The 13662-nt window shown below is 34.1% G+C and overlaps 1 protein-coding gene across 6 annotated transcripts in view; it reads right to left on the reverse strand.

The window, feature by feature from the left end:
• ANKIB1 (ankyrin repeat and IBR domain containing 1) overlaps positions 1 to 13662 on the reverse strand; it is a 154259-nt gene that overhangs the window by 68167 nt on the left and 72430 nt on the right. For all 6 annotated transcript variants that reach the window (XM_052001111.1, XM_052001114.1, XM_052001110.1 and 3 more), the window contains one exon: positions 1619 to 1827. In XM_052001111.1, coding sequence (XP_051857071.1) covers positions 1619 to 1827 — 209 coding nt within the window. The remainder of the gene's footprint in view (positions 1 to 1618; positions 1828 to 13662) is intronic.

Here is a 13662-nt window from a genome sequence, read left to right on the forward strand (position 1 = left end):
TAGCTTTGGATCCTAATGATTGTATGACCAAAGGCAAAGAGATGAGAGAAGGCAAAACAAGATCAAGAGAAAACTGCCTAGATTGACTGAAATCTAGAGTATATAAGTGAACACAGAATGAGATTATGTTTAAAAGATAAATTGGGTCTAGATAAAGGAGACAGTGAAATAATAGGAAAAGAAGTATGTCTTTTAAAAGTTTCTTAAAACTTCTTAAATATATACTTAAAAGTACATATTCTTAAGAGTATAGTAATTCAATAATTCTGAAAACTGAATGAAGGATAGATGAGACTGGAAGGAGAAAAAGGCAATTTAATAGTCAGGCCAAGAGATGTGAAGGCCAGAATTAGTGTGATAATAAGAGGCGTTTAAGAGGAGGACAGAAGGAGATGTGTGCTAGGTAATACCGCAGAGGAAGAAATGTCAATTCTTAGAAAACTGATTTATGTGGGAAGTAAAGAAAAAAACAAGCATCAAAGATGACCTTAAAAATCTGAGTTTTGTAGGGCTGGGAAGTTAGTGGTATCTATTAAAAAACAAACCAACCAATGATACTGCCGGAGTTTAAAAGAAAAAAAAAAAAAATCCCCAAACAATATATATTAACAAAACTTCTTAGTTGAAGTTTTATTTAAACTAGTTTTGTCCTATACTTACTTTTCTGTATCAGACAATACTGCTCATAATTATTCTTCATCCTTAATTGTAATACAAAGTTTATATATGGCTTTTTACCTAGTCAGGTATTTACTGAGTAGAGACTGCTGTTGGATTATTCTGCATATTCCAATACTGGGATATATTAAACATTTAAAGATTACTGACTTACTAGTGAACTATTCCCTTTTCTTATTGAGGCAATTAATGTATTATTATTTATAAATAACAATCCCAATTAATAAATTATAAGCATAATAATAACAGCTAGCATTTGTATCCCACCTGCAACATTCCAGGGATTATACTATGTATTTAATGGATATTATCCATATAATCTTTATAATAATATAATAATACCTGGGAGGTAGATGCTACTATTATTCCTATTTTCCAGTTGAAAAAATTCTAAAGCAAACAGAGGTGAAGTAATTGCCCATGATCCCACAGCTGCTAAGTGTTTGAGGCCAGAACTGACCTTGCATCTCCTGGACTCTAGGCTCAGTTGATTATCCACTGTGTGTGTCATCTTGCTGCCACTGCCAAACCCACCCAATTTCTGTATGAAGCTCTTATACTCAAGATTGATGGTGATGGACCTTCTGGAATCCATCTGACAAGTTCTGATTAGAACTCATTGCTTTATTGGTCAGAGAGAGCGCATTTCCAATGTACACCGTGTTTTTCTCATTATTTTTATTCTTGGGGTCTTAAAAATGACTCATTCTGATTTTAGTTCTAAAGAGTAAATAGTCCAACTGTAAAGATATCTGGCTCAAGAATAAATTCCATGTCAATAAAACTTTTCCTGTCAAACACAGTGTATATCATGGACTCCGATGTTATTTCCTATTTGGCATTTTTTTTTTTTGGTGGGGGAAGAACTTGTGAAACAAGGAAATCACAAACATTTAGAAGTTCAAGAAGAACAGTCATCAGTTTCAAGATGAATACATACCAGAGCCGTATCCAAGTCACCAGGAGATAAACTAATTTCATCTGGAGAAGTGACAGAAGAGCGAGTTGTTCTTGGAGTTCGAGGAGAAGGAAGTGTATCCCAGGCATTATATCCACTTGGAGGTGGGGTTGGCATTTGAACACCTGAACGTTGGCAGCAGTTCTCTGGATTAGACATCCATGCTTCAAGTAATTTTTCCCTGTCCCAATCTTAACAAAAATAATAAAGATAATGCTCAGTAAAAATAAAATAGGGTAGTTTAAAAAAATTTTTAATCCTGAATGAGGTTTAAGACTAAGATTCATTACAAATGTAAACACATAAATATATTATAGGCACATAATTCATGGAATCAGAAGAGTAGATCCAGGTCACCTCAGATATTTACATTAGGAGAGTCAGACTCTCAGAGACTTACTTCTTTACACAATGGGGATAACAGAATGAGAAAAATATTTTGAAACATTAAAGGACTATAAATGAGTTGTTTTATAAATGTATATATACTATATATGATGTATCAAACCATTAGGAAAATATATTCATGAAATCAGATTATATGAAGAAAAGAGCTTAGAGATGATATGGATCAATTCCTTCATTTTACCAATTAAAAAAAAAAAGCAAACTGAATTGTCAAGGATAATTCAGTAGTAATATTTGAAAGTAAAAATATTGTACAGAAATGTTTACGTAATGATGAAATATAGATTTGGTGGGAATGATGGAACTTAAATTCTTTACTGTACCACACTATCACTCTTTCTTTTCAATCAGTATACAAAATGCTAGCTTCCTAATTAATTGGAAGATTCACTTAATCCTGACAGTTCAGACTTAGAATCCAATTGCTTTTTATTTATTGGAGACATATTATTGTACAATATATTAGGGTCTTTGAACTTCAGGATGTTCCAAAATACTTCTAAATCAGTTTACCTTTCTATAACTAAGTCAGGACATATTGAAGAATAGCTTTCATCAGTTGACACATAACATTAATATAGAAAAAATTCATTGTAAATACTGAAGATTCCAGATTACATATAAGTCCAATGTAATTTCACTTCATATTTGTATTTTTAGTATTGTGTAGTAGAATTTTGATGATAATACATTTATATAGCAATTTATGCTTTGCAAAACAGTTTGCAAATACTGTCTCATTTGATCTTCACAACAATCCTCTGAGATAAGAATATCATTATCATTTTTACTGAGGGGATTTTATTTTTATTAAAAATGTTATTTTTTCCCCAACTGCATGGAAAAACAATTTTTAACATTAAAAATAAATTGAGTTTCAAATACTCTTCCTCTTCTCCTTCCTTCCTCAGAAGGCAAGCACATTGATAGAGGATATACATGCACAATCATCTAAGCCATATTTACATATTATGTAACATTATAAAGAAAACAGATTCCACCAAAAATTAAAAAGGTAAAAAAACAGTATGCTTCCATCTTTATTCAGACTCCTTCACTTCTTTCTCTGCAGGTAGGTAGAGATTTCCATGACAAGTCCTTTGGAAATGTCTTCTTGCATTACTATTTCTGAGAATAGTTAAGTCAATGATAGTTCATAATTATATGATCTGCTGTATAAAATGACTGTATACAATGTTCTGGTTCTGCTCAATTTACTCTTCATCAGTTGACCCAAGTCTTTCTAGGTTTTACTGAAATCATTCTGCTCTTCGTTTCTAACAGTACAATAGTATTCCATTATAAGCATACAACACAGCTTGTTCAGCCATTCCAACTGAAAGCATCCCTTCAAACTCTTAATTCTTTGCAACAACAAAGAGTTGTTACTAACTTTTTCCATACAAACAGATCCTTTTGACTTTATTGCTGAGTCAAAGTATATGCACAGTTTTACAGCCCTTTGGGCATAGCTCCAAATTACTCTCCAGAAAGGTTAGATAAGTTCACAACTACATCAAAAATGCATTAATGTGCCAATTATCCAACATTCATGATTTTCTTTTTATGTCACAGTCAATCTAAAAAGTATAAGGGGATATCTCAGGGTGGTTTTAATCTGCATTTCTCCAAACAATAGTGATCTAGATTATTTCTCCAAATGATTATAAGCACCTTTGATTTCTTTGCCTAAAAAGCTGCTTGTGCATATCTTTTGGCTATTTATTAACTGAGAAATTACTTGCATTCTTATAAATTTGACTATACTTTTTATATATTTTAGAAATGAAGGACTTCCGGTTAAGATGGCGGAGAGGAGGCTCACAGTTGCATAAGCTCCGCGCTTTCTCTCACTATCCACTTCATTACAAGCCTCTGAATCAATGCTTGACTGAAAAAAACCCACAAATAGTTACCAAGAGAAGCCATCCTTGAGATCCGCCAAGAAAGGTCTGTCTTTACTGGAGGGCTGGGGCGGTTTTAGATCGGGCGCAGGCGGCGGGCAGCGGCAGTGAGAGCACGGGAGCAGACTGGAGAGGGGGTGGGGAGTGATCGTAGCCGTCTCTGCGGGGAGAGCTTCGCTACAGGTTTGGAACCTGCAGCAAGTCAACAGCCCAGCAGAGAAGCTAAAAACACCGGGGCTGAAGAACACAACCGCAAACAGCTGGAGTCTCTCAGGACCTGGCCGCCCCCCCCCTTCCCCCCCCTCAGTGACTCAGCACGCTCTGGGATCTCAGAGCGCAGGCGCAGCACAGTCCTGCTAGTGCCTCACTGCTGCCCCCTGCAGTCTGTAGAGGAAGCTCGATAACACACCCAGCCCCCCCCCAAAGAAAGACTCCAGTTTTTTCTGTTTTTCTTTGCTAGTTTGTCTCTGATTAATAGACAGAATGAGCAAGAAGCTGAAGAGGACTTTAACCCTTGACAGCTTCTATACAGATAGAGAGCAGACTCTAAATCCTGAGGAGACTAAAAACAGACAGTCCCCAGGTGATTCCCCAAAGGAGGAGAGCGTCTGTTCCTCAGCACAGATGAAGCTCATAGAAGTGATTAAAAAGGCTCTCACAAGGGAGCTAGAAGAAAAGTGGGAAAAGAGCCTGGAGAAGTCAGTTAAAGAGAGAGTGGATAAAGAAGTAAAATCCTTGAAAAATAGGATTAGTGAACTGGAAACAGAAAACAGCTCTCTAAAAAACAAAATTGGCGAAATGGAAAAAAATTCCACAGAACAAAAGAACTCAATTGGACAATTAGAGAAAGATTTTAAAAAAGTGAGTGAAGAGAATACTTCACTGAAAATCAGAATTGAACAAGTGGAATTGAATGACTCGAGGGGACAAGAAGAATCAGTCAAGCAAATCCAAAAAAATCAAACAATGGAGAAAAATGTGAAATACCTTCTGGGGAAGACAACAGACCTGGAAAACAGATCCAGGAGAGACAATCTGAGAATCATTGGACTCCCAGAAAAACATGATGAAAAAAAGAGCCTGGACATTGTCTTCCAGGAAATTATCAAAGAGAACTGCCCAGAAGTCATAGGAACAGAGGAAAAAATAAACATTGAAAGGATTCATCGATCACCCACTGAAAGGGATCCTAAAATCAAAACACCAAGGAATATAGTGGCCAAATGCCAGAACCCTCAGATGAAAGAAAAAATATTGCAAGCGGCTAGAAAAACCCAATTCAAGTATCAAGGAGCCACGATAAGGATCACCCAGGATCTGGCAGCATCCACATTAAAAGATCGAAGGGCCTGGAATATGATATTCCGAAAGGCTAAGGAACTTGGTATGCAACCAAAAATAACTTACCCAGCGAGAATGAGCATCTTTTTCCAGGGAAGAAGATGGACATTCAACGAAGTAAGCGAATTTCATCTATTTCTGATGAAAAAACCAGAACTTAACAAAGTTTGATCTACAAATATAGAACTCAAGAGAAACCTAAAAAGGTAAAGATTAATCTTGGGAACTATATTTTGACTATATAGATGTATAAAGAATACATGTATACCTTGTTCTAGAAATTGATGTGGAAAGGACACTGTACCAGAAAAAGGGTAAAGTGGGGGTAGTACATCACATGAAGAGGCATAGGAAACCTATTATATCTGAGAGAAAGAATGGAGGGGGATGAATATAGTGGGTATCTTACTGCCTTCAGAATTGGCTTTAAGTGAAAAATCTTAAGACATATTCAATCTATGGTGAAACTTCTCCCATCTCATTGAAAAGTGAGAAGGGAAAAGTGGAAAGGGAAGGAATAAGCTAAGCGGAAGGGAATACGGGAACTGGGAGGGAAAGGGGTAAGATAGGGGGAGGAACTCTAAGGCGGGGGGAGGGACACTAAAAAGGGAGGGCTGTGAGAAGCAAGGGGTGCTCACAAGCTTAATACTTGGAAGGGGGGAAAGGGGAAAGAAGGGAGGAAAGCATAAATCGGGGTTAACAAGATGGCAAGTAATACAGAATTGGTCATTCTAACCATAAATGTGAACGGGGTAAACTCCCCCATAAAGAAGAAGCGATTAGCAGAATGGATTAAAAGCCAGAATCCTACAATATGTTGTTTACAGGAAACACACCTGAAGCGGGGAGATACATGCAGGTTAAAGGTAAAAGGTTGGAGCAAAATTTACTATGCTTCAGGTGAAGTCAAAAAAGCAGGGGTAGCCATCCTGATCTCAGATCAAGCTAAAGCAAAAATTGACCTAATTAAAAGAGATAAGGAAGGACACTACATCTTGCTAAAGGGTAGCATGGATAATGAAGCACTATCTATATTAAACATATATGCACCAAGTGGGGTAGCATCTAAATTCTTAAAAGAGAAACTAAGAGAGCTGCAAGAAGAAATAGACAGTAAAACTATAATAGTGGGAGATCTTAACCTTGCACTCTCAGAATTAGATAAATCAAACCAGAAAATAAATAAGAAAGAAGTCAAAGAGGTAAACAGAATACTAGAAAAGCTAGATATGATAGATCTCTGGAGAAAATGTAATGGAGACAGAAAGGAATACACTTTCTTTTCAGCAGTTCATGGAACCTATACAAAAATTGACCATATATTAGGGCATAAAAACCTCAAACTCAAATGCAGTAAGGCAGAAATAGTAAATGCATCCTTTTCAGACCACGATGCAATGAAAATTACATTCAACAAAAAACCAGGGGGAAGTAGACCAAAAAATAATTGGAAACTAAATAATCTCATACTAAAGAATGATTGGGTAAAACAGCAAATCATAGACATAATTAATAACTTCACCCAAGAAAACGATAATAATGAGACATCATACCAAAATGTATGGGATGCAGCCAAAGCGGTAATAAGGGGAAATTTCATATCTCTAGAGGCCTATTTGTATAAAATAGAGAAAGAGAAGGTCAATGAATTGGGTTTGCAATTAAAAAGGCTAGAAAAGGAACAAATTAAAAACCCCCAGTCAAACACTAAACTTGAAATTCTAAAAGTAAAAGGTGAGATCAATAAAATTGAAAGTAAAAAAACTATTGAATTGATTAATAAAACTAAGAGTTGGTTCTATGAAAAAACCAACAAAATAGACAAACCCTTAGTAAATCTGATTAAAAAAAGGAAAGAGGAAAATCAAATTGTTAGTCTTAAAAATGAAAAGGGAGAACTCACCACTAACGAAGAGGAAATTAGAGCAATAATTAGGAGTTACTTTGCCCAACTTTATGCCAATAAATTCGACAACTTAAATGAAATAGAAAAATACCTCCAAAAATACAGCTTGCCCAAACTAACAGAGGAAGAAGTAAATATCCTAAACAGTCCCATCTCAGAAAAAGAAATAGAACAAACTATCAATCAACTCCCTAAGAAAAAATCCCCAGGACCAGATGGATTTACATGTGAATTCTACCAAACATTTAAAGAACAATTAACTCCAATGTTATATAAACTATTTGAAAAAATAGGGATTGAAGGAGTCCTACCAAACTCCTTTTATGACACAGATATGGTACTGATACCTAAACCAGGTAGGCTGAAAACAGAGAAAGAAAATTATAGACCAATCTCCCTAATGAATATTGATGCTAAAATCTTAAATAAAATATTAGCAAAAAGATTACAGAAAATTGTCACCAGGATAATACACTATGACCAAGTAGGATTTATACCAGGAATGCAGGGCTGGTTCAATATTAGGAAAACTATTAGCATAATTGACTATATCAATAACCAAACAAACAAAAACCACATGATCATCTCAATAGATGCAGAAAAAGCATTTGATAAAATCCAACATCCATTCCTAATAAAAACACTTGAGAGCATAGGAATAAATGGACTTTTCCTTAAAATAGTCAGGAGCATATATTTAAAACCATCAGTAAGCATCATATGCAATGGGGAAAAACTGGAACCTTTCCCAGTAAGATCTGGAGTGAAGCAAGGTTGCCCACTATCACCATTATTATTTAATATCGTATTAGAAACACTAGCCTCGGCAATAAGAATCGAGAAAGATATAAAAGGAATTAGAGTAGGCAATGAGGAAACCAAACTATCACTCTTTGCAGATGATATGATGGTATACCTAGAGAACCCCAGAGATTCTACCAAAAAGCTATTGGAAATAATTCATAATTTTAGCAAAGTAGCTGGCTACAAAATAAATCCCCATAAATCCTCAGCATTTTTATACATCACCAACAAAACCCAACAGCAAGAGATACAAAGAGAAATTCCATTCAGAATAACTGTTGATACCATAAAATATTTGGGAATCTATCTACCAAAGGAAAGTCAGGAATTATATGAGCAAAATTATAAAAAAGTCTCCACACAAATAAAGTCAGACTTAAATAATTGGAAAAATATTAAGTGCTCTTGGATTGGCCGAGCGAACATAATAAAGATGACAATACTCCCTAAACTAATCTATTTATTTAGTGCTATACCAATCAGACTTCCAAGAAAATATTTTATTGATCTAGAAAAAATAACAACAAAATTCATATGGAACAATAAAAAGTCGAGAATCTCAAGGGAACTAATGAAAAAAAAATCAAATGAAGGTGGCCTAGCTGTACCTGATCTAAAATTATATTATAAAGCAGCAGTCACCAAAACCATTTGGTATTGGCTAAGAAATAGATTAGTGGATCAGTGGAAAAGGCTAGGCTCACAAGACAGAATAGTCAATTATAGCAATCTAGTGTTTGACAAACCCAAAGCCCCTAACTTCTGGGAAAAGAATTCATTATTTGATAAAAACTGCTGGGATAATTGGAAATTAGTATGGCAGAAATTAGGCATGGACCCACACTTAACACCATATACCAAGATAAGATCAAAATGGGTCTATGACCTAGGCATAAAGAACGAGATTATAAATAAATTAGAGGAACATAGAATAGTTTATCTCTCAGACTTGTGGAGGAGAAAGAAATTTGTGACCAAAGATGAACTAGAGACCATTACTGATCACAGAATAGAAAATTTCGATTACATCAAATTAAAAAGCCTTTGTACAAATAAAACTAATGCAAACAAGATTAGAAGGGAAGCAACAAACTGGGAAAACATTTTCACAGTTAAAGGTTCTGATAAAGGCCTCATTTCCAAAATATATAGAGAACTGACTCAAATTTATAAGAAATCAAGCCATTCTCCAATTGATAAATGGTCAAAGGATATGAACAGACAATTTTCAGAGGATGAGATTGAAACTATTACCACTCATATGAAAGAGTGTTCCAAATCATTATTGATCAGAGAAATGCAAATTAAGACAACTCTGAGATATCACTACACACCTGTCAGATTGGCTAAGATGACAGGAAAAAATAATGATGAATGTTGGAGGGGATGCGGGAAAACTGGGACACTAATGCATTGTTGGTGGAGTTGTGAACGAATCCAACCATTCTGGAGAGCAATCTGGAATTATGCCCAAAAAATTATCAAAATGTGCATATCCTTTGATCCAGCAGTGTTTCTATTGGGCTTATATCCCAAAGAAATACTAAAGAAGGGAAAGGGACCTGTATGTGCCAAAATGTTTGTAGCAGCCCTGTTTGTAGTGGCTAGAAACTGGAAAATGAATGGATGCCCATCAATTGGAGAATGGCTGGGTAAATTGTGGTATATGAATGTTATGGAATATTATTGTTCTGTAAGAAATGACCAGCAGGATGAATACAGAGAGGCTTGGAGAGACCTACATGAACTGATGCTAAGTGAAATGAGCAGAACCAGGAGATCATTATACACTTCGACAACAATATTGTATGAGGACATATTTTGATGGAAGTGGATTTCTTTGACAAAGAGACCTGAGTTTCAATTGATAAATGATGGACAAAAGCAGCTACACCCAAAGAAAGAACACTGGGAAACGAATGTGAACTATCTGCATTTTTGTTTTTCTTCCCGGATTATTTATACCTTCTGAATCCAATTCTCCCTACACAACAAGAGAACTGTTCGGTTCTGCAAACATATATTGTATCTAGGATATACTGCAACATATCCAACATATAAAGGACTGCTTGCCATCTAGGGGAGGGGGTGGAGGGAGGGAGGGGAAAAAAAAATCGGAACAGAAATGAGTGTCAATATAATGTAATTATTAAATAAAAAATTTAAAAAAAAAAAAAAAAAAAAAGAAATGAACCCTTTATCTAAGATATTTGCTAAAAGAAAAAAAAAATCCTTCTTCTTCCTCCCCTCTTCTACTTTCCTTTTAATCTCAACTATTTTGGTTTTGTTTGTATAAACACTTTTTAATTTAATATTAATTAAAAAAACACATTCACTTTATATTTTTGTAAAGCTCATTCTCTCTCCTTTGTTCCTAAATTCTTCCCTTATTCATATATTCAGCTGGTAAACTATTGCAGGCTCCCCTAACTTGTCCATATAAAAATCATGTACTACTTTGGACCTCATGCTTGGTATGCAATGTGAGATGATACTGTATAACTAGATGCTGCCAAATTATTTTCTAGCTTTCCTAGCAGTTTTTGTCAAATAGTGAGCTCATGTTCCAAATCCTTTGATTTTTTTTTTTTTTAGGTTTATCAAAGACAAAATTACTATGGTCATTTAGTATTGTGTCTTGTGTACATAATCTATTCCACTGATCTACTGCTTTATTTTTTGGCCAGTAACAGATTGTTTTGATGATTACCATTTTATAATCCTGGTTGATATCTGGTACAGCTAGGCAATTTTACTGAGATATTTGCATTTCCACATTTTTTTCCTATTAATTCCTTCAATATTCTTAATCTCTTATTCTCCCAGAAGAAATTTATTATTTCTTTTCTAGCTCTAAAATAATTTCTTGATAGTTTGAAAACAGATTGAGTAGAATTATTTTTATTACATTGCCTAGCAATTAATATGTACCCAACTGTTTAGACTGACTTTGTATGTAAAGACTTTTGTAATTTTACTCATAAAGTTCCTGTGTTTCTCTTGGCAGGTAGATTACAAAGTATTTTTTATTGTCTACCACTAACTTTGGAACTGACTATATGAGAAACTAACATAGGACTACCGAGCATGGTGTGCCCCCTCATCACAGAAGGTGCTGTGCTCTACGAATGAAGCAGAATTGAATTAGCTCAGAAGAAATGTGAGATGCTCAAAGTTAGAGAATCCACCCCAAATGTTCAGACTATTTGAGTCTGATTGGTGGCAGAGCATTCTGAGCTTGTATTGGTCTAATAGGTCAGAGTCGGACATACTAACTTGACTCCAACACAGTGGTGTTATTTTGGTCCTATTTGAGAACAAAGGACAACAATCAACTATTCTTATTTTTATAAACTATCATTTAAAATTGAATTTTTCTATCTTTTGCTGCTGAATTTCACTGGCAATACCTAGAAATGCTGATGATTTGTGTATATTTTATATCATATACAATGTTGCTAATGTTAAATTATTTTGACTAATTTTTTTACTTAATTCTCTAAGATTATGTATATTATTATCATATGCATGGTAACAGTTTTGTTTCTTCATTGTCTATTTGATTCCTTCAATTCTTTTTTATTGCTACAACTTCCATTTCAATTACAATACTTCTGAATAACAGTGCTGATAATAGTCCTCTTTCATTCCTGACCTTATTGGAAGCTTATCCCATTATAGATGCTTGCTGATGGTTTTAGCTAAATATTACTTAAGGAAAGCGCCATTTATTCTTACATTCTCTAGCATTTTTAACAGGAATGGAACTTATATGTTGTCAAAAATGTTTTCTTCATCATTGAGACAAATATGATTTCTTTTGGTTTACCACATGTCAATTATGCTGATAAATTTTCCTAATACTGAATCAGTCCTGCATTCTCTCTGCTAGCATTTTAAATTGTTTGCATCAATCTTCATTTAGGAAATTGGTCTCTAATTTTCCATTTTGCTCTTTTTGATTTAAGTAGGTAAATCAAGACAATATTATCTGTCATAAAGTGACTTTGACACCACTCCTTCTTTGCCCGTTTTCCCAAGTAGTTTATATAGTACTGGAATTGTTCTCTAAATATTCAGTAGAATGCATATGTAAAATCATCTGGTCCTGAGGATTTTTTCTTGGGAAGTTCATTGATGGCATTGAAATTTTTTCTTCTCCAAATATGGGGTTACTTAAATATTCCATTTTCTGTCAATCTGAGCAATGTATATTTTTGTAAATATTTAACCATTTCATGCAGATAAGATTTACTGGAATATAATTAGATAAAATAGATTTTACCATATCCTAGATTTATTAGTTCAATAATTTTCATCCAATTTTTATTCATCTCTATTTTGATTTCCAGGATTTCCAATTCTATATATAATTAGGGATGTTTAATTTCTTCTTTTTCTAGGTTTTTTTAGTTCTGAACAATTTATTGATCTGCTTTTCTCTATTTTATTGATGTAAGCATTTAGAGATAATTTTTAATCTATTTTTCCATGGCTCTTTATGGAATAATTTCTATTGCAAAATGATCTCAAAAGGGTGCATTTAATATTTCTGCTTTTGCTTGTGAAATTTTTATGCTCTAATACATGGTCAATTTTTCTGTCTATGTTATTAAGAAAAAGGTGTATTTCTTTCTATAGCCATTCAGTTTACTACAGAGGCACATTATGCCTAACTTTTCTAAAATTCTGTTCATTTCCTCAGTTTCTTATGTAATTTTTAATTAGATTTATCTGTTTCTGAAAGGAGAAAATTGAGGTCACCCACTAGCATAGTTTTGCTGTCTATTTCCTCCCATGACTCATTTAAATTTTCTATTAAGAATTCAAATGCTATATCATGATTCATATATGAATAGTATTGATATTACTACATTGAATATCATACCTTTTACAGCCAGATATAGTTTATTTCATTTATATTTAATTGAATCTATTTTTGCTTCTGATTTGTCCGAGATCGTGACTGGTTTTCCTGCTTTTTTTAACTTCAGCTGAAGCATAACAGATCTGCACATGCCCCTTTCTCTTACTGTGTATGTCTCTGTTTCAAATGTGCTTCTTATAAACAACATATTTTAAGATTCCTATTTTTAATCCACTCTGCTTATTCAGTTTTATGGGCGAGTTCTTCCTATTCACATTTAGTTACAATTACTGTATATTTCCCTCAATTTTATTCTTTTTTTTTTTTTTATTGCTCCCTCACTCCATCTCTTCTTTCACTATATCTTTCCTTACAAGTGTTTTGCTTTTCATTACCACCTCTCCCAGTTCTCCTTCCCTTTTCCTTCCCCATTGGATAGGACAGGTGAAGCTATTGTTATTTCTTTGAGCCAATTCTGATTAGAATAAGATTCACATTTTATCTGTAACCCACTGTTAGAGCTCTTTCACACCTCTTTTATGTGATATAATCTATCCCATTCTACCTCTTCCTTTTCTTTTCTGAGTACATTTCTTTCTCACCATTTGATTTTGGCTTTTTTTGAATATCATCTCATCATAGTCAATCTATAATCCTTGTAATTTTCCTAATAGTGGTGAAGTTACAAGTTATAAGTATCATCTTCTCATGTAGGAATATAAATAATTTAACCTTACAGAATCCCTTGTGATTTCTCTTTTCTGTTTATCTTTTCATGCCTAAGTCTTGTGCGTGA

This window comes from Antechinus flavipes, chromosome 5, assembly GCF_016432865.1.
Source record: "Antechinus flavipes isolate AdamAnt ecotype Samford, QLD, Australia chromosome 5, AdamAnt_v2, whole genome shotgun sequence".
Taxonomy (NCBI): domain Eukaryota; kingdom Metazoa; phylum Chordata; class Mammalia; order Dasyuromorphia; family Dasyuridae; genus Antechinus; species Antechinus flavipes.